Source organism: Rhamphochromis sp. 'chilingali' (genome assembly GCF_963969265.1).
Source record: "Rhamphochromis sp. 'chilingali' genome assembly, chromosome: 12".
In the NCBI taxonomy this organism is placed as follows: Eukaryota; Metazoa; Chordata; class Actinopteri; order Cichliformes; family Cichlidae; genus Rhamphochromis; species Rhamphochromis sp. 'chilingali'.
Genome location: NC_137939.1, coordinates 15,843,594 through 15,865,503, shown reverse-complemented (window position 1 = coordinate 15,865,503; position 21,910 = coordinate 15,843,594). Strand labels below are relative to the sequence as shown.

The following is a 21,910-nucleotide window of genomic DNA, read 5'->3' as shown; positions in this document are numbered from 1 at the left end:
CTCAAGGGATTGCCTTTTACATTTCCCTGTGCAGAGATAAGATAGCTGGTGTTTCTTTTTTAAGGGCCCCTGGTGCCTTCAGGGCCTCAGGGGTCGTCTGTCTGCGTCTCTGTCTTTCTCTGGGTGGTGTTACCGTGTTTTACGGTCCTCCTAAAATGGCCCAGTTGAATCCGCAAATAGAGACACCCACTGCACACATCTAGCGCCTACATACTTTCTGGATGTTAATGGTAAACACACAGGTTTATAGAATGTGGCTCACTCACCCATGCGCACACATTCACACTCCAATGAGTGTATCGGGAGCTACTCAGGGTTAAGTATCTCGCCAAAGTATCCACGGGCAAGATGCAGGCTGGGGCAGCCAGGGATCAATTGGTAGATAATGTGGTCTGTATCATTTCTAAGTAATCTTCTAGGTGAATGTGTGAGTGTGTCCAGTATTGAACGTGTGCAGCGATGAAGCTAAGAATTGAATACAAAGACATATCTGATTTAAATCTCTTTTCACTGCATCCTTCATTTGTTTAACACAACTTACACGGTACATGTGGGCTCCACTCCAAGCTGAGAGGTTGTGAGCTACACCTCTATTTCACTGCCTGATAACCGTCAGTAAATGCATTTGAATGCGTTGCTCCTTGCAGCTAGAAGCGAGTGTGCTTATTGCTGCAGTTAAAGTCTATGAGCGCCTGCTGTCAGGCCTCACTGATCAAATCTGCAGCTCTTTGTGATGGCTGACAGAGCTTAGTGGGAGGTTTCAGGACTGAAGTTCTGTCAGTGTTGCTGGGCTTAATGTCTCAGAGTCACATCAGAATAAACTTTGCAGGACAGTTTTTTTCTTTCTAAATCTGTCTGAATTGAATATACCCGTGCCCTTTGGTGCCTGTAATGGTTTACCCAGAGCTGCTTTTGTACACATTTTTACACAGCTGGACAATAAAGCACCGCATAATCCCATCACGTTCATATACTACTAACCAGCCAGCCCCGGTCCTTCTTGTCTTGCGTTTTTCCTGCCGGATGGCTCACTTACCAGCTTGCTGTGGTGTCGGTCCTCAGAATCATCACTCATGTGCTTCCCTGGAGAGAATCTTGTTGTGGCGGACAGAAGTTGGCCACAGTAGTAGTTCTATTCAAGAGATCCACTGATGAGCAGAACAAGTTCTGCTTTTGGCAGCCGCACCACAAGAACATGGAACAACCACGCTTGTGGTTCATGGACAGGAGAAACAATTACAGCAAGCAATAAACCTTTTACTCTGCACACAGCAGGCCTGTGTGTGTTGTTTAAGGGTATCAGTAGAAAATGTAACCACGCAGGTAAAGTGTAGGTCAGAGTTGATTCTCAGTTTTCCCATTTAGTAAGTCAAGAAGGAAAAAGGGATAAAGTGGGCTATAAATATGATTCCTCAAAAATTCCTGGCAAAATAAAAACAGTTTTTAGGAGAGTCAGGATATGAGAAGACTGAGAGATGGAAATGACATGGAGCAAGGTTCAGTTCAGTCCAGCCATGGACTGTGGGCTTAACCCTGCAGGGGATAGAAGCCATGTACTCGTGTTTTATCTTTAAGCAATTAACAGCACTCAAGTCCAAATGTAATGATGGCGTTCTGTCAATTAAACCTGATCAAGTCACAGCCAGCGCACAGCTCATGAATCAGATTAACAAGAGCTTTCAACACGTCAATTACCAACAATTAAAAGTAAAATACGTCTTTGCTTCTGGTCTAATCTTCAACGCTATATACTTTCAGGAGTTTGATTAAAGGTGACTTTTTCAGGAGCTCACAGGCTTCAGCTTAAGTTTACTAAATTGGACAGAAGGACAGAAGGAACGATTAATGTGGTGAACTCTGATTTGACAAATGACTCCTGAGGATCGTTTTCAGACAGAGGAAGCTAACCCACTGCCAAACATAAATAAGAGTTAAAGATAAATAGACTGACCAAGTATATCAGTAGGCATAGGACCTATTCTGTGTCATTTATGGCGCCATTATATCATCCTTGGACTCTAATAGTGTAGCTTTGCATTCACAGTTCAAAATAATCTTTATGGTCAAAATCACAGTGTTAGCAGCTGGAATAAGTAGAGAGAGGTGGGAAGTGTTTGACCTGATAAACCTCCCGCGCTGTCATTACTAACATTGGGAGGTGTCCATTCAGATGTCTCTGAGGATGAGCTGTGAGGTCAAGGGTCAATTCCAAACCCACAGGTCAAAGGAGGGGTTAATTGGCGTGTGTCATTATGTGTGCGCGACAAAAGCGAGAAAGGACTCAGGCTGATCACAGGAACAAAAGAGTCAGCCATCCCTTCACTCTTCTTTTCTTTTCACATGCTAGTTTCTTTTCTTCATGACTCCAGTTAGAAGTAGGAGCTGCAGCGAGACGGCCATATGTGTTGGTGAAGCACAAATAAGCTCTGGCAAAAAGGCTAGTTACCTTTAGACGCCTACCTTTAGTATTCGAAACCATTTAAAGTGCAGTTGAAGGAGGCACCAACTCATCATTACTCTGTAGGAACGAAAGGAAAGAGCTGGGAATAAGAAAGAAAAGAAAGCAAGCAAACCTGAACATAAAAAAGGGATCTGGATTGCCTCATCGCACAAAGTAAATCCTCTGTAATACACCTTTCTTGCAGGTTTATGTGTGTAGGAATTTGGCTTTTTTGAACTGCTGATACCCTCCTCGTGTGTGTGTGTGTGTGTGTGGGCAGGTGAGAGCTGGTTAGGCAGTGGGAACGAGAGAGTGTGTTCCCAAAGCCTTTGTAAGCGACAGCCTCCGGAAATGTGCAGATGCCAGAACAATGGTGCACTAAAGCCTGCTAACCACCAGTACTAGAAACAGAGAGAGAGGGGGGGAGACAGAGCCTGATTAAATAGAAGGGGGGTGGGGGGTACAATCAGGATAGAATCAGGACAATGAGAAAGAAGAGGGAGAGAAAGACTTTAGACACAGGGGTGGAGGGAGAGAGTAAACCTGTTTGTATAAAAGGACCATGAGTTGGGTTTCCTGGGCAGGAGCTTTTCTGGATGAAAAGGGGAGGTGCAGATAAACTAAAGGAAGGAGGACTTGAGGATGGGGGAGGTGATGGAGAGGAACAGGAAATGGTGCTGGCCTCATTAAAAACAATGAAGTGGCTGGTGAAGTTATGAACCTGAGTGGAGCTGCTGTGAGTCTCAAGGAGAACGAATGCGCAGCTGTAAAGAAGCGTGACCTGTGACCTGTTGTATGAAGACACGATTGCAGACACATAGCTTTAGTTAGCCACTGTAAATGTTAATGACATAACACACTTTGAAAAAATCACAATGTTATTATTATTCACAGAAACATGTGAGACTAGGGAAAGCACGGTGTAGTTTAAAGTGGGCCTATTCTGCTCATCATGTTTTAGCTCCTCCCTGTTTTAGAGGTTAAGGACACTCTCACTTTAGGCCAGCTGTTTTCTGATTGGTTTCCCTTTGTAAGAGCAGCAGGTGGGTGGGGCTTCTGTGCTCATAGCTAGCAAGGATTCCTTGAGATGAGACTAATCCCATAAAGATCAAAGAAGGGAATAAACATGTTAAAGAGTTATGAAGCCTGAGCCTTTGGTTAACATGGATTAATTGTTCACACAATCTTTGTTCATGCTTAGTATGAGCATCATCCATTGGAACAGAATATACATCCAAAGGAAGTAAGGACGATTTGTGATGTGAGCGTGCAATCAAAAGTATGAAAGGAAAGCAGTTTTTATGCTAGATTAACAAATTATTTTCAGCAAATGTTATGAATGATGTTATGAATGGATACTTTTTATTCAATAAGATGTGGCTCTAATATCCACAAGAAGCAGAAATATGAATGTCCTTTTCCTTTCCAAAAACTGTGGCTGCACTGTCTTTATGTTTGTCAGATGCCAGGAGCTTTTATTGCTACGGGCCACAGGCTAAGTCCAATAACAGGATTAATGGAGTTCTGTAGCATAGCTTGTTAAAAACTAGCTATGCTCTCAGACGCGACCACACCTGATAGCAGACAAGCAGCAATTAGAATGTGACGCTGCAGTGTGGGAGGGTTGAAGGAAGGAGACGGAAGGGAGGAAGGACAGAAGGAAAAGGGGGATGAAGTCGAGACAAAGAGAAGAAGAAAGGAAGAAGGGAAGGATGGATTTGGTGTGCTTAGCATTTTCTTGAGATATTTGAAATTTTACTTGAGTTGCAGTGGAAGAAGTCACAGTGTGTGGTGCTTTCATCTTGGAGGCCTGTAATTACACACATGCACGTGCGCATACACACACACCCCCACATGTAACCATGTACATATATAATGTTTCTTGTAACCTTGGGCTAGCTGTTTCATATGTTCCAAGTCACTGAATGAACAGTCCATGATTTACTGCTGAAATCAGATATGTATACTCCACAAAATGATGCATTAAAAATGTACTTCATTGAATATTATACTGCCCCCAAGGATTTTGGAGGCTTGTTTTTTATAAGTCATAGTTACAGGCTATTATACACTAATGAAAACATGGATGTAATGACTACATTGCATTTTTGCAAGTGGATCTATATCTTGCTCCTTTCAGGCAAGCATACAAGCTCCTACAGTGTGGCCTTATGGTCTTAGGTCATTGTGATTGCCCCGCCATGTTACAAATACTGCACCCATTTTCTATCTCCGTATTTCCCCACACCTCTCTTTCTACTCATAAAACTTACAATGGCTGTTGCTTCAATGCAGGAAAAAAAAAGAAACCTTCTTTTGTGGCTGCTGCAGATTGTGGTACATAGAAGAGCCTGCTGTCTGTACTGAGTCAGACCCCGTTAGTCCTCTTTTTGGGAGTGTTTTTTTTTTCTTCAGGTAAACGTCATTGTTTCACCTTGTGAATCCAGTAGGTCCCACACTGCAGTGGAAAGAGAAAGGCCGGAAGAGCTTATAAGGGGAATTTCCTGTAAGTGTGCCACACCTGCCCTGAGCTCCTGCAGTGAAAAAAGGGTGAATATAAATGCAAAAAGACCCAGTTTGAGATACAGAAAACTTAACAATTCTTGGTTACCTTTGCTCCTCTCTCAAGGGACTAATGGGGTCATTGTCAGTTCAGACCTGGTATTACAAAATGACTTCATGAAAGCAGTATTCCCCAGTGTATTTTAAATTGTGCTCAGAGGATCTGACCTAAGCCTCAAGCCACACAAAGGTTACCCTCCTCTCTTTTACACATGTGGCAATTTCAGCATTTATCAAGCCGACACAGTGCAATTATGTTATTAAAGTCACTTAGAGTCACACACAGGAATGTGAGCACAAGAATAGACCACACTAAATGCTAATTTCAAGTCCCATGTGATGCTTTCAGTTTTCCCTCTAAGTGGAGCCAGATTTTCTTCATCAGGCACTCTGATTAGCACGTCCAGCAAACGAGTATGGAGTCTGCTCGGTGCTCTGGGTCACCTGCTGAGCACCAAGGCAAATACACAGCACCGTAATCACTAAAGAGACCCACAGGAGTGCAGTCTCTTTGGTTAAATGACCGAAGGAAAAGCTGCACCCAGCATCTGGTGGCCACGTGTGCCTCGTATTTGGTGGATTTATTGACCTTTAGACAACATGGCAGGGGGAGTGTGGCTGGTAGATCATTTTTAGGTTACAGCAAACATCTCACACAATCCTGCTAAATCTGACCTGCAGTGTTTCCATAACTCCCTCTGATCACATAAAGCTTACACTTTGTAGGTGTTATGTGATGGGACTGTACTATTTTGCCAGTTTTGCAGTGGGGACTTTAACATCAGCAGCATTTAAAGATACCGTAATTGCACAGCATAGATATATATCCACTCAAAGTTAGGTCTTGACTCCTTCTATCCATCCCAGCTGCAACAGGGTGAAAGATGGGGTGCACCCTGGACAGGCCACCAGTTTGTAAGCCTGTTTGACCAGTTTAATCTCCATAAGATGGAGATTATGCTGGATAAACTCACGAATATATGAATTATTCATGCAATCTAACATTTGATTGTGTTGATGTAGCTGACTAATGTATGTGAATTTCCCATTTGCTCATTCCCTGATGAAAAAACAAAATGCATCAAAATCATGCACTCTGTTTCACGTTGATGCTTCTTTGGATGTAAGTACTCAGTAACAACAGACATGTGGGAATGACGGCTTGCGGGGTGGGCACTAAATGCACTTAGCATGTTTCCCGTACCGCTAAGATAAAAACAGACATTGTTCTAGCTCCTCACTCCCCTGCCCACCTGTTACTCACAGTGTCTTGTTCCATATTTTCTCTCCGGTGCGGAGCAGCTCAGACATCTCCAGGACGGGACAGGAATGTGAGCATATCCTCTATTCCAACCAGCTGCTTCTCAGTGCCATGCCTTGTTAATGTAACAGTCTGTGTAATGGGCAGCGCCTGGCCTTGCTCACTGAAACTCTTGCGTTTTAGATATCAATGCAGGCGGTCAGTAATAAACAGTTGGGAAAGACTCAGAGGAGACGTCGGAGTTTTTATTATAGAAATGATTTGAAATACAAACTTTAATTGGTTTAAGACTTCACGTGTAAATGAAGTGAAATGTGTAAATAATGGCTTGTGTGTCTGTGGTAACTCCAGTTACTGCAGTTTTGAATTATGGTGTGCATCTGTAAGATGTCTCAGAGAAAGCGTACTAGAGCCCTCCATGTTAGCCTTGTTGATTATGACATTTTCCCCAAGATCCATGGCCCTGCTCTTAGGGTCTGCTTTTGTAATAATAATTTTGAGATAATAAAGAAATAATTTTGCTCTTATTCAGTAAAACTTTTGTCTCAGCCACTGATTTATTAGATTTTACAAGAATTTTGACAGATGTCAAGATTGTCGTGGGCCCTACGCTTAGCCTTGAATCTCTAACAAGAAAGTAAGAAATACAGACACAGTATCGTCTCTGCTATGGACATCATTTACTTAAATGATGGGTTACATCAAGGTTAGCAACTATTTTTAGGAAGGAGGCCTTTTTCAGTAATGAACAAGGTGAGCGGGAGGTCAGAGTGGTGAATCCACCGCTCTGACCTCCCGGTGCAGTAGACATTAAGGGAGGAGAGAGATGGGAGGTGAGCTGTGAGGTGAGGAGGAGGAAGACCAGCTGGTTGTTTGGCTGTGGGAGTTAACCGTCCATCAGCTAAGTGCCGAGCAAAGAGAGGACGGAGACGCATGGAAGGGGAATGTAAACTAATTAGCTAGGAGGAGTTAAAAATAAAAGCAGTTGACTTCTCTTTGCCGGGCCCTTAAAGCAGCTATGCCATGGTGACTGCTAAACATATCTGTGGTGCCTTCTAGTCCCACACTGTCTTATGTCATGCAGCTCTTAAATGATGCTAATCCTGTCTGTTCACTTCCCCGGGTGAGCTAATATTGGATCTGACCCTTCCATCATTTTATTAATGTTGGATGCATGTATTGTCTGTGTTCTCCCAGCAAATACGTGTGTCCTTACGTGCTTTCTCTTCAGTCCAATTTTTGACTGTTTGCCTTGGTTTCCTGCAGAGTTTACACTGGTTCATGTGACAGCAAACTGTCTTGCCAGACCGTGCTTCTGGAATGTACCACGCTGATGTCACATCCCACTCACACACACAGAGCTAGAGGTTTTCATTAGTCTGTGGATTAGATGGGTACAGCTGAGTGACAAATTTAAGGAAATTAAAGAGGCAAACTGAAAGAAGGAAAACCGTTTTACAGCTTTGTGATGGTGATGATGTGAAACCATATGCAAACAAAGTGTAGCTGATTTATTCCTGTAGTGAGCTGCAGGCTTCTAGTTGGAGGTGATATCAGTACTTGACATATTAGCCCACTACCATTCAGATTTATCACAGCTGTTGCAGTGCAGTTTCATCTCTGCACAGATTATGCATGCTGACTTTGAAAAACTAACAATATATTAATCTTAGGCTAGCTAATATAGTTGGTACTGAGTGAAAAGTATCGTTCTAACAGACTGTTCTCCTTCACTTTCTCAGTTTGCTTTGTGTGTTTGTTAGGCGAAGGTGTGTAGTATAAAACCAGACACAATTTCATAAAAAGTACTGAAGGTTGCAGATTCTGTCCACAAACTTTTACATTTTTAATTGTTCTTTTTTCCCCACATGCCAGTTTTTACAATGAGAATGTTTCACTGGTAGAAATCTTCTGTAATCTGTCACCAGTCTCTAGGCAGCGAAGAGTTACAGTAAAGTATGTAAATGCTGAGAGCAAAGGAGGTCATCTCATGCTGACAACTGAGAAACATTTCTCAAGAGTTTTGTGAAATAGTGCCGATTTAATGTGGTATATGGTCTGCTTATAGAGAATGGTCAGAATTTGAGTGCAATCAGTGGCAAGTATGAAAGGAATAAACAGGGTTCGTACGGGTGCTTGAAAATGCTTGAATTTTAATATTGTCCTTTCAAGTGTTTGTATTTTGGATGCGGTGCTTAAAACTGCTTGAAATTGTAACTGTATTTTATTCACAAATAACTATCTGATTGAATACTTTTCTTATCAGATAGAGAATTAAAATGAGCCGCAAAGTCTAAAAGCTAAATTTCTCCACCTGAGCTGCCTTGCTGGCAACCTTATCCTTTTAGTATTGTTGTGTGGTGCGTTTTTCTTTGTTTTAGCAAAAGGGTAACAAAGGCATTTAAATCAACCTAGGATGATTTGTTTTCATTTTCACGTGTTGTTACTGAGGTGATGTGAAGTGAAACGTGCATCCTTGTTTTTTGGGAATGTGCTGGAAAAGCTACAAAATTCACCTTGATAGTGCTTGAATTTGACCCTGAAAAAGGTGTATGAACCCTTAATAAAAGCAGACTTCACTTGGAGGAGGTGTGTGTGTGTGTGTATCGAGGGTGGTGAATTCATTTCTGAAAGCTCCGCAGAGTTTAATCTGTATCACTGCCTCTGACAGTCAGAGACTTTCCTTATGTGGAAGACCTTTCGCCTGAGAGCCAAATTTAACCATCCAAGGGCATGAATGTAATGATTTCATGTCATGTTTTTAACTCAAGCTGAGAATAGGTTAACAGCTGTTGGCAGTAGTACACGACATGGAAAGCAAAAGCAGTTTTTACGGTCTGATGTCAAGATTATTAGAGAACAAATATAAATAAATAAGAATGTGCTATGTGGCTGCAAGATGATGTACAAGCTACATTCAGTATGGTTTTACTAGGGTGTTACAAAAGCCTGGTTGAACAGCACTGTTTTGCAGCCTTTGTGACACACACACACACACACACACACACACACACTGCACATACCAGTAGCAGTGCCCGAGCCTCCCCTTTTTTCTTTCAGCTGTCACCCCACGTTTCACTTTGCATTCCTTTAATGACAGTATATCAGAAAAATTGAGGAGAAGAAGGAAGGAAGCAGCTGATGCACTGGATTGTCCTTGTGACATGGGCCTTGACATCCCCTCACTTCCATCAGTCATCAACATAATTATCAGTGCTGCAGTTTTTATTATGTTCTTGAAAAACTGATTAAATGATTAAAGGTAGTTTCCTTGAACCTAATACTGCTCCCTCTTGTTTTTAGTGCATGTTTGTGATCAAAAGTTCAAAGGTAAAAGCAAAGATATGCAATGTAAATTGATTTAAAAAAAAAGTTGATCATCCGATAAGCCAGAATGAGCAAATGGCATTTTGTTGGCTGGTAAACTATGAGGGTTATAGGGTCACGGTCCAAGTCCAACAATGTTAGGTCCACTTTTAAAGAGACATTCAGTAATGCCAGCTAACAGCAGCTAACAGTGACACAGACATTGGTGCTTACCCACAGAAAATGTCAGGATATCCTCAACAATTCAGATCAGTACTGCTGTCATTAGACAGAAGAAGAGTATCTGCGGTAAATGGGGGATAAACAGTCTAGAAAAGTCAGCCATTGCTGTTTTTTTCTGCATTATCCTTGGATTATGTATTTGGAATTGTAAGGGGTAAGAAAACGGAATACAGACTGCAATTTAGTGACATCTAGTGGTAAGATTTTATACACTGGACCTTTAAAATCTGTCTGATTACTGTTGTCCTCTTCTTCTTCTTTTGGCAGCCCCCTTTAGGGGTTGCAACAGAGGTTCATTCATTGGAAAAAAATATGTATTCCCTGGCCAGTTGGCGATTGTGGAAAGCTGCTTGCTGTTGCTAGGAAAAATTGTTTGCAGTAAAACACATGGTGCTGCACAGACAACCTCCTTTGCATTTGCTTTGGTTGTTGGCAGATTTCTGAAGTCATCAGTAGTTTCTATGGAGGATGCTGACTTGTTTGCAAACAGTTGCCAACCATGTGCTAAGCAGTTGTGAAACTGTGAAGCTAAAGTTAAAAAAGGATCCCCGCTCTCTTCAAAGTTTTGTAATGTGTTAGTTTCAGAATGAAAGTTACAGCTTTAACTTAGAGGGTGAATAGTCCCTGCTTCTGCTTTGCATTGTTCTTTTTTAAGCTTCATTACTGCTAAGTGCTTAGTTAGTGAGTGTTTTGAGACAAGTTGGCGTCTTCCAATTGCATGGAGGTTTATGGTGCAGCACCGTCTTTGTGACCAATCTGTTCATTATCCTACATGTCTTGTTTTTACAAGTGGTGATGTCATCCTGGGAGCACAGCGTAAAGCCGGTGAATTTTTCACAGAGAGATAAAAGACATCCAGAAACCTAGTGATTACACGACACATTAGATGTCTGTTTTACTCCTCCACCCTCTCCTCTCCACCTCTGATACATGTACACATGAACACCTTTGAGAGTGTGTCAGTAGTTTCCCAAATAGGTATCAAGTAGCATCTGTGTATATCCTCTCATTGTCTGCACAAAGGCTGTCTCTCTTTTTTCTTTCACCCATCAAACCATCCATCTGACTCACTCAGTGTCCTCTCAATGTCAGATTTCTTTGATAATAATAACTGCTCAACAAATCCTCTAACAGGTGTCTTTTGTGTAATCAACAAGCACATAGTTGTTCACTTAAAAGGGGGGCTACAAAAGGTTAAAGTGCCTTTAAACTGTCATTTGAGCCATGAGTTTAAATACATTAATGAGTGTATCTTCATGCAGAAGAAGATAGAAGAAGTGTTGGTGTAGATGCACAGGTGTGTGTGAGACTGTGACCTCATCTGCTTGTTGCGCACTTAGCTTCAACAAATGTGAAACTTTGTCAAATGCCAGTCAAACACAGGTTTCCTCCGTAGTGTATGTCAGGATTGGGTGTGTCATATGTCAGTGTCCATGTGAAACCCTCTGCGCTGTTGCCATCAGGCTCCTGTCTGAGCTCTCAGGTCATCTGACCCAGCGGTCCCCAACTTTTTTTGCGCCACGGACCGGTTTATGCCCGACAATATTTTCACGGACCGGCCTTTAAGGTGTTGCGGATAAATACAACAAAATAAAACTAGTACCGGTACCGAAAAAAAGAAGATTTATTCATAACACATGTGACAAGACCCAGGAAAACCGAGTTAACGATAAAAACGATAACAAAATAATGCTAAAAACCGATAAAAACCCTGAAAACCATACATTTCATACCCAAGCCTCAACTCTCGCGGCCCGGTACCAAACGACTCACGGACCGGTACCGGTCCATGGCCCGAGGACATATACAAAAATCTAAGCAGAAGCTCTTAGGGGACAGAGCGTTCCCCATTGTTGCCCTGAGGTTATGGCATAAATTGCCTTTGGACATTAGACAGTCACCTGCATTGTCCATATTTCAACTGCCTCATCTGAGAGTATAAAGGTATAGCAGGTATAGCACCTAGTCTTTCCTTATGTGTGTAAGCATTAAAAATATCAGTGTTTCACAGAAACGCCCAATTATGCAGAAGGTTGATGTCATGGCAGGCTCACAGTAGTCATTTAGACGAACATTACTCCCTCTTGAGAAAATGAGCTGAAACTGAGGCACATAAAAGGTTCAAAATAAGTGTGCTGTCAGTTAAGTTTTGGAGCCTTGCCCAAAGGCTTTCAGAATCCCACTGGCTCACCAAGATCTCAATAAATGCATGTAGTTTATTCTGCTACAAAAAAAGTTCATAGTAAGTTGTTAAGTGTTAGCATTTTATCTTTTAGGGCCATTTAAAGTGCATTCATAGAGAGGGAGGGAGGATTAGAAACACCTGTTATTTGACAGCCCATAGACTGACAACAAGCACCCGAAGATCTCGTCTCATACCAGTTTCCTCATAGCAGTACATACACAAACGATCAGAGGTCCCAGGAGGAGGAACTCACGTCAAGATGTCCGGTGGAATGTGTGATGGCTGCTGCTGGTTGTCATGAAAGTTTATGAGGTTTATTTTAACTCCCACACATAGCACTGCTGTTCAGTCACAGCGAGGCTCTAGTTTTGTATCACCTAGACGCCCTGTCTCGGTACTTTGTGGTGCTCACCAAATCTATAAAAAACAGGTGTTTCTGCTTTTTTACGTAGCTTACAAGTCTGGCTTAGAGTAAATAATCACATCCCTATTATAATCACCATCAATAAAAAGGAAACCTGCATTGGCTTCTTCCCATTGGCTTTTAGCCAGCGCCTGTGCTCGGGTCATTTCTTTGGAACACATCAGAGCCTGTTAACCTTCAGAGCTGCTTTGACATAATGTTGTCCCAACACTGAAATATTTCTTGCTACTGTTTGATTGAGAATTCAGCTATGACTTATTGATAAAATCAGATTTTTGTTTTGTTTTTTTTATAGCTGAGCATTATTCTTTGTATGTGGCCAGTACAGCATATCTTTATTAACAAAAGTGCTACACTGTCAAAATGCACAAAGAACAATAGCACAGATGTCACACTGCTCATGCTGTTGTACAGATATGGACACAGAGGTCACTGAAATCTGTGTTTTCAGTTTCATATATAATATCATTGATAATCTGTAGAAGCAAACTAATTTGTACATAGTTATTTTTGACCATTAGCTCATATTATTTCCTTACAGGGAGTGATGTGAGAATTTCCTGATGTTAAAGGCCATTGCTAACTATATCTGCCACCATTTCAAAAGTTTCTCTTTGATATTTTGCAGGGACTCACAATGGATGTTGATGAAACTAATGCAGCAGTATTCCATTGACTCAAAGCTGCACATGTTTAGTTTCACTACCCATCCTAGAGTCTTTTCCTTGGGAAGTGATAAGAGCTTGTGATGTTGTCTAAATAATCAGGTCAGAATGGAGGGTACTGATTAGGTCTGCTTTACTTGCCAACTCAAGCTCGTGAGTGGGTGCACTGCTGGACAGTGATGCAACCATTGTTTCCTGTTCGCTTTAATGAATTTCCTGTGTTCTTTCCTTCAGTCCTGACTGTTGCTGTTGGTCAGGACCCCAGTCAAAGCCACGGCTGTGCCCATGGCAGCTGTTACCCAGCAACTGGGGATTTACTGGTTGGACGAGAGAAGAACCTTAAAGCCTCATCCACGTGTGGAATGAGATGGAAAGAGCCTTACTGCATTGTCAGTCATTTGCAGGTAAGTGTTTTTGTTGAACTCTGCTTTAATCTCAAGTAACAATTGAAGGAGTTAAATGTGTTTCTTCACTACATTCTGTCTGTGACTCTGTCACACTTCCTATTTTGCTGTCCTGCCGCAGGATGAAAAGAAGTGTTTTGACTGTGACTCGCGACGGCCTTATAATCCACTGTACAACACCATCAGTCACCGGATAGAGAATGTAATCACTACCTTTAAGCCTCACCGCAAGAAGTCCTGGTGGCAGTCTGAGAATGGTGAGGAGACTTTATGGTCATCTACTGATTTCCAAGCCAAGTTTTTGAATAAAATCTCTTTGGGAATCATCTTGTTGGTGCAAAAAACCATTTTACCTGTAAATGAAAATAACTGAAAAAAAGCAGCTGTTGTCCAAAAACAATGTTCAAAAACTTTCAGAAAGCCTGGAGAACTATTGCTAAAAACAACTTTAAAACTGTAAGAGAGTCTAGCTCTTTGGAAGCAAAATATGAAGACATGAGGAGTGATTTTATGATTGATGAGACCTACAGTGGGTTTTTGTTATTGTTAAATGTCTCTTAGATTAGCGTGAAATTTTGCATAGTTTTCACACTTTCCTGTCAACCTCAGATGTACTCTGTGTTTAGTGTGTTTTGCGAATATTATCAGCATGTGCCAGATCATGTTAGCATTCATGTTAGCATGTAGCTTAAAGATTGCTGGACATAAGAGCAGTAGACTCATCATATTCCCACATAGCAAAATTGGTATGGCCCTGATCTGGCCCACACAATGTGCTTACACATGTCCCACATACCGCAAAGAATGACGGCCCTTTGGTGGCCCAGATCTCGCTTGCCTGAGATGGGCCAGCACAAGGAGTATAGTATTGCAACATGGCATTTGGGTCTTCTAACTAAAATAGGAAAATAGGAACATAAATAGTGCCATCATTGCCAGACCTGGCCCACATCTGGTTGACATACACCCTGCCATGACACCGGTCAGTCAGAAGTGCCAGTTTAATACCAGATCTGGGGCAGACCTGTTTTCTATGATCCTGGGCCACATAACCCAAACCACAATCAAGCTAGATGGTAAATGGCCTGCATTTGTATAGCGCTTTACTTAGTCCCTAAGTACCCCAAAGCGCTTTACACTACATTCAGTCATTCACCCATTCACACACACATTCACACACTGATTATGGCAAGTGCACTGACAGAGGCGAGGCTGCCGGACACCACCGGAGAAATACAGTATTAGTTTTGTACACTTATACACACACACACACACACACACACACACACACACACACACACACACACACACACACACACACACACACACACACACACACACACACACACACTGTGGCCAGCATCCTCTGAACAGCTACAGATGTCCTTAATAACAGAGTGAGCTCTGCATGCTGTGGCATCTGAACAGAGTGAGGGAAAAGGAGAAGATGAAAAGTTAAGACTCTGATGTCAAAATAAGAGTGAGAATAAGTGGAATATTTAAGACAGGGTGGTGCACAGTAATAAAAACAGGAAGAGGGACAAACTATAACTGTTTTTTTCCAGGTGAGTTAAATTCTTCATCACTATAAGTGGTCGTAAGGATCTGTGCATGACTGGCCAATTTGACACAGTGCTCGTTTTAGTTGTTTGTGAGTCATTCCACAGTAACAGAGTGGTGTTGATGACAGCACTGTGAAGCTCTAGACCCAGAATAGATCGGGGAGAAACAGAAGAAGAAAAAGAGGGGCAGGAAGTACAGTGACTATTTTTACTCCTGGTAGCTGCAGCTTTTTCCATGGCATCTTTGTGGCATTTGTTTGGTGAATGTGGCAGCGCTCACAGAAGGCCGCTTTGATAAGGACACAGTGCGTTGATTGTCTTTACATATTAAATAGAAAGCCCATTTCCTGGGATTGCATGCAAAAATTACAAGGACATGCAGGAAAAAGCAAAAACCAAACAACCAAACCAAGCAACAGGAAATAACCAAAGGCAGTGATTAAGAATCCTGATGAAAACAGGAGTCCAATAAAAGGACAGGACAACAATGAGGATGAGGATAAAACACAAGGAGGGAATTTAAAACACAGAAAGCCACACAAGGGACTGACCTTCAAAATAAAACAGGAAATTAACTGACAGGAACAAAAAACAAGCTTGATGCAGACATGGGGAAATATAGGAAACACACAAAAAAGTGTAGGATTATTAAAATTTAAAGGAGCTACAACTCTGTTAAATTTCTTGAATACTGATCAAGTAGCAGAGGGCATTGTTAATCATTTTCTGCTGCTTTGGTGTTACTGAATTTAATAACAGGTGAACTAGAGGGGCAACAATGGGACAACCTCCAAAACAGGAATGGTTTCAGAGGTAAGGGTCCCTATTGGTCGACTCCTCCAGGATAGCACATCAGTATGTACATTTGCCAGAAGGTTTGCTGTTTCTCCCAGCACATCTCAAAGCCATGGAGGAGACTCGAGAAGAGGGAGTTACTCTAGGAGAGCTGGCATTTGCTATAGAATACCAGAATCGGCAGGTCCACCACTGGCACCACTTTCACAGATTATGTTTTGATCCATTAGATGCTGCCCAGTTTCACCTCAGTCTGTTCAGGAGCTCAGTGGTCTTCTGGTCTAGATCTGGGAGGAGATCCTCCAGGACACCATCTGTCATCATCTGTCTCATTATATGAGCATGGGCCAACATTGTCAGGCATGCATACAAGCACATGAGGCTATACAAACTGAGTAGCATCTGAGTAGCTGCAGTGAAATTTCATGTGTTTTTAAAGTGTTCATTTATTTTTTTTTGAGCAGTGTACAAGGATCAGGCAAAAAATAAGCCTTCAACAGAATTATGAGTGTCAGGTGCTCAGTGGAGCAGGTGTGTTGTGTGCAAACTCATTATGTGTGTTTCGATTCAGTTACATAAAGCAAAAACTGATCTATAATAAAGGTCAGAATCTACTTTCTCCTCGTTTTCTTCTCTCTTTTCTGTGCCTCATCAGCTTCATAGTAGAGTGTGCTTGTCATTCTAGTCTAAGAGAGTCTGACCTTATTGTCTAATAACACATTGGTGTAGGAAAAAAAGAAGACGTGCAAGCGACAGGAGGCCTGAAAGGAACCATAGGGAGGGGAATATGAGGACTGGGCTCTTACAAAAATGAGCTGTGCAGAGAGCATCATGGAAGAAGGTGCATGAGTTTCAGAACACTTTCACTGAAACTCTGGATGTTCTTACTCTGCCACTTCCACTGCCACACAGCAGCATCTACACGCAGATGATACAGCAACACGGGTAGAGTCTAGTGCCCAAAATATTTTATTAGTACTATGGAAAGATCCTTTTGGCTTTGTTACTGCAGAATTAACACAAAACAAGGAGAACAAGAGTGAAAGTAGAGTGGCCCTTCAGAGAGAGAGCTCTACAGCTCAGGAAGTATGTGGGCATTTCCGGCAGGCACTCCGCATTTCTCCTGCCAACAGTGAATGTTTTTCCTGTCAAGGATCCATTCCACCAGCCAAGTGTGTGATTACCACTTCACATAATGCCATTAACCTTTATTCTGTGACATCCATCTGTGGGAAATGATCATTTGAATGTAAGCAGTTTATAAATTCTTCATGCAAACCAACTGACGGACATTAGCAGATACAGAATGAGTGAGCCTTATTAACATCTCTGCTATTCCTTGTCTTTGTTCCCACAGGAAAGTCGGATGTCTTTATCCAGCTGGATCTGGAAGCAGAGTTTCATTTTACTCACTTGATTATGACGTTCAAGGTTAGAAAAATATCACAGATCATTATTTTGACCTTCATATTTTCACATGCAGTCAAAATCATATATGAAACAAAAAGGCGTTGTTCTTTTACAGACTTTCCGGCCAGCAGCCATGCTGATTGAGCGTTCAGCAGATTTTGGTCGTACCTGGCAGATCTACCGCTACTTTGCCCATGACTGTGCCGCTGTCTTTCCTGGAGTCTCACAGGGTCCTCTGCGTAACATAAATGACATCATATGTGAGTCACGCTACTCTGATATTGAGCCATCGACAGAGGGAGAGGTGAGCGACTGTTTTGACGCACTAATCCAATTTGAGACAAATGTGAAAATGACCTTGATCTTAAAGCATTGTTTAAATCTTTGTCATTTAGGTGCTTTTTGTAGTCCACACGTAGGACACACTTACAGCCTGGTAGTTTATCAGTTTATAAAATTTCCTAGCAAGTGAAAAATTCCCAGTTTAATCCTGGAAGGAAACACAAATCTTTTTTAAGGTTTGCAACATGCAGGGCATTTGGTGTACAAATTAAATGCTGCTTTGCTGAGCCCTTGCGAATAAGGGAGCAGCTCAAAGTAGCTTTAGGTGTAGAAATTTACTTTCTCGCTGAGAGTCTTCGTGCCGTTTTGCTCTCACTCTCTTACCTTGTCTTGGACTGTAACCAGGGGGAAACAGCCTGGCTCAAAATCTGTCAGTGTGGTTCTTTTCTGGGGTAATTATTAAACTTTAAAAAGGAGGTAGGCTGTTTTGTTTGTTTCAGTTTTTTCCTTTTTGACAGAGCAATATCAAGAGTATCTATATTTTGTTCTGCTAATCCTTTGAAGGCTGGAAATTAAGTAGCAAGTCCTTTGTCAGTTTGGTCTCCAAAATAACAACACTTCTTTTAACAGATTCTGAGCTTTCAAGTAGCACCTACTGTCCTAAAAAAGGACAACTAACATTTTCTATTTGTTAATTTTGTCATACATGCATATAACATGATGTGGCATAATACACATATGTAACGCATGTGCATAATATTTATTTCCCGGCTTAGGTCATCTACAGAGTGTTGGATCCAGCCATCAAGATTCAGGATCCATATAGCCCGACTATACAGAGTAGGTCCCACACAACAGCCTGCAGCATGCAGCAGTCATCAAAAATGTTAAACAGATAAAACACCTGGTCTATATTGGCTGAATCTTTCTTTTTTGGGGTTTAATATTAAAACATATCAGGCATCATTTACATGTTCGTCTAACAAGTGAAAGGTTGTTGTTCAACTCCAAAACCTTTTATGCGGTTATGTCAGGAAAGGCATGCAGAGCTACCCCTTGTGACAAGGGAGCAGTTGAAAGTAGCTAGCTAAAATTAGCAATGGAAAAGTGCCTGTGAACTTGTTTTTATGTAATTTGTTTTATGTAATTTATATGTATTTTTAAGAGATCTCGGACAGTTAGCACATCTCAGAACAGAGAGGTCGTCCACAGTTTGCTGTGGACTTTCCTTTGCAGTAACTTCATTAACAACAGGATCAAGGTCTGACAGGAAGCAATGCTCTGTGTTATCTTTGTGTGTTCAGGTCAGATGTTACACATGGATGTCTGATTTGGTGAAATAGCAGCCAGTCTCTCAACCAGTCTTGTGTTTCAACCAAAGAAACCTTCAAACCTTTTCCCTCACTGTCTTAAAGTTTGTCAGAACATGTCCATTCCCCTTCTGCTCCTTCTCTAGTCTGAATGGCCATGTGGTTTCCTCCTCCAATCACCCCAGACTAGAATAGCCTCTGCCCTGGTGACTGGATCCACTGGAGGTTTCTTCCTGTTAAAGGGGAGTTTTTCTTTCCCGCTGTCACCTCTTATGAGCAAGCTGTAAGTGCTTAGGTATTATTGTAGGGACTTTACCTTACAATATAAAGCACTTTGAGGCGACTGTTTTTGTGATTTGGTCCTATAGAAATAAAGTTTAATCAAATTGACATTGTTGCAGGGATAAACGTGTGTAAAGCTACTCTTACTCTGTATTGTTTTTCAGATAAAAAGTAGCAAACCACACCAGTGTCCTAGATTACACCCACCCTCATCACATCTGCTATTTTGTGCTGCTTTTGGTAGATTGAGTAGGTCATTACCGAAACGACATAGCTGTATCCATATTCAGAAGTTGGTACATTGTTGGTAGGCCACCCTTCAAAAACATTGGTGAATATCTTAATTTGCCCAGCTCAGTAATTATTGCCCTAAGAGTTCTTGATGAGCAGTTGCTTCTGTAAAAACAAGCTTCTGTTACAGTCTTATAATGAAGTACATGATCATGTAAATGAAATATTACTAGAAGACACCCACGACAAATGTGTAAAAAAAATCAAACCAAACCCCCTGCCCTTTTCCCCTTCTAGTCATACTCACATTTATCATCATAAATCAAACTCCAGCAGACACAATTAGCTCTTGTTATTCAGCTGTGACACGTCTCTCTGGGGTGTGAAACATGGCCCTGCTGTGTGGAAGACATGGTGAGATGTGAAAAGCAGCTGTTTCTCTCCCACGCAGCCTCCCCGTCCTAACCCTCATATTTAGACTGGCAGGACATGAGAGCTTTTCCCAGAAACCCTAGCATGATTTCCAGTGCATCAGCAGAGGCTGTCCGGCTCAGTTGTTAAATATATTAGTGGAGCTGGTCCACATGTAGTACTCTAACTGCCTCACAGCTGAACTGTTTATATTTAATGTCTGCTGCTTGCAAGACAATTGATTATATCCAGTTATATCCATTATTAGTTCTTCTTCGGTTGCTGTTTAATTGTATCTTTGTCTCTTGAGGAAGAACCCAGCAGGGCATGTTACTGATGGACATTTACAATAATAATATTACTCACTTAATATTCACCTTTTGTGACCTAAATCCTTCGACCACACTCAGTACACACTCACTGGAATATTATACAGGAAGCTCAGTTGAGAACACAAAATCCTTAATTTTACTTGGTTTTCGGGTACTTGCCATAGCGTTCATGCAGTACTGACGTTCTGCAAAAATGTCTTTAGCATTACTGCAGTGATTTATAGGTCTGTGATATTTAGGAACTTTATATTATTCTTGATTGGTTTTTTTGCCCGGGTGGTTTCTGCTTTGTCGCAGTGAAGGGAAAGGTCCTGTGTTCTAACATGCACTATGCTACATAAACATTAGTTTGTGCGGCGACTGCTATTGGTAAACAGCTGGACTATAACCACAGAGAATGTTCCAGCATGTCGACAGGCTGAAAAGACAGACAAATCCCTCTGGAAAGCAGTGAGCTTCCTTCCCTAGCTCGTGCCAAATAGTTTCAGAAGATTAAGGTACAGGATGAGGGAAGGACTCTCTCAACGCCACATTCCATTACTGTCTGTCATTTTTGGACATGGTGTCAGTTTAAAGCTGAAGTTGTGCTTGATATATTCAGTTAGCAGCACCTGTAGTTTCTACTCTTTATAGCAGACAATTAAACAAGTCAAACAGGTGTAGTTCTCAAAGGTGTTTGAACTAAGACGCTAAAAAAATATTGCCAAAAATAAATTCATATATGACTGAAATATTTTTACCGTAGTGTAAGGAAGTACATATAAGGTGTTTGGACTGGCGGCAGCAACAAATGTAACGTCGAGGTACCTCAGAACTATGATGGCTAACCGATCCTTCCTCCATCCCTAACTTCAGTTAGTGCGTAATGCTTTGCCTCACATTCAGCTCTGTTATGCTCCACTGGCTGACGTCCTCATGCTGCAGCAGTGATCCTTTGGACAGTTGTGTTTAATGGGGATGGACATCTTTTATAAACCCCTTTTTTTAAATTACTTTCGCTACCCCACTAATGTCATACATTAACTAAAAGAGTTTAGCTGTCATCTAGTTTTTTTCTTCCCACTGTCACCAGTGTTCACTGATAGGGGATCGTCTGATTGGTATATATTTTTTTCTATTGTCGGGGCTATACCTTTCAGTACAAAGTGCCTTGAGGTGCTTGTGATAAAGTTGAATTTAACTGAATTAAATTATTAGTAAGCTTAAAATATCTGCACCCTGTTCCTCTTCTGCTTATTCCATCTGTGTCTTCTTTCCATCAGACCAGCTAAAGATCACCAACTTGAGAGTGAATTTCACCAAGCTTCACACTCTGGGGGACAACCTGCTGGACCCCAGAGATGAAATCAAAGAGAAATACTACTATGCAATATACGAGCTTGTCGTTCGTGGAAACTGCTTTTGTTATGGCCATGCCTCAGAGTGTGCCCCCATTGATGGCATCGAGGATGATGTAGAAGGAATGGTGAGTGATGAAGTTTTCAAGAAAGAACAGTGACGTCAGAAAAATCCAATACAAACAGAATCTCACATGTTTTTTAACTAAGCAAAAAATATATGTATTTGTACTTTGGTTGGGTAACATCGGAGGTTTCTTCCTCTTAACAGGGAGTTTTTCCTTCCCACTGTCACCCCCGATGAGTGTTTGCTCATCGTGGTTCATCTGATTGATTATTGTCGGGTCTTTAACTTACATATAAAGTGCCTTGAGTTGACTGTAGTTGTGATTAGGCTCTACATTTTTAGTTTTGCTACTGTAACTGTCCACTTTCTGCTGTGACCCAACAAATTTCCCACGTGTGGGA

General features: G+C 41.6%; 1 protein-coding gene across 1 annotated transcript in view; it reads left to right on the top strand.

Annotated features, from left to right (window-relative positions):
* Positions 1 to 21,910, top strand: part of lamb2 (laminin, beta 2 (laminin S)) — a 44,298-nt gene that overhangs the window by 1,054 nt on the left and 21,334 nt on the right. Inside the window, exons 3-8 of the mRNA XM_080898947.1 lie at positions 13,321 to 13,490; positions 13,612 to 13,747; positions 17,205 to 17,278; positions 17,373 to 17,561; positions 18,316 to 18,379; positions 21,368 to 21,570. Coding sequence (XP_080755073.1) covers positions 13,321 to 13,490; positions 13,612 to 13,747; positions 17,205 to 17,278; positions 17,373 to 17,561; positions 18,316 to 18,379; positions 21,368 to 21,570 — 836 coding nt within the window. The remainder of the gene's footprint in view (positions 1 to 13,320; positions 13,491 to 13,611; positions 13,748 to 17,204; positions 17,279 to 17,372; positions 17,562 to 18,315; positions 18,380 to 21,367; positions 21,571 to 21,910) is intronic.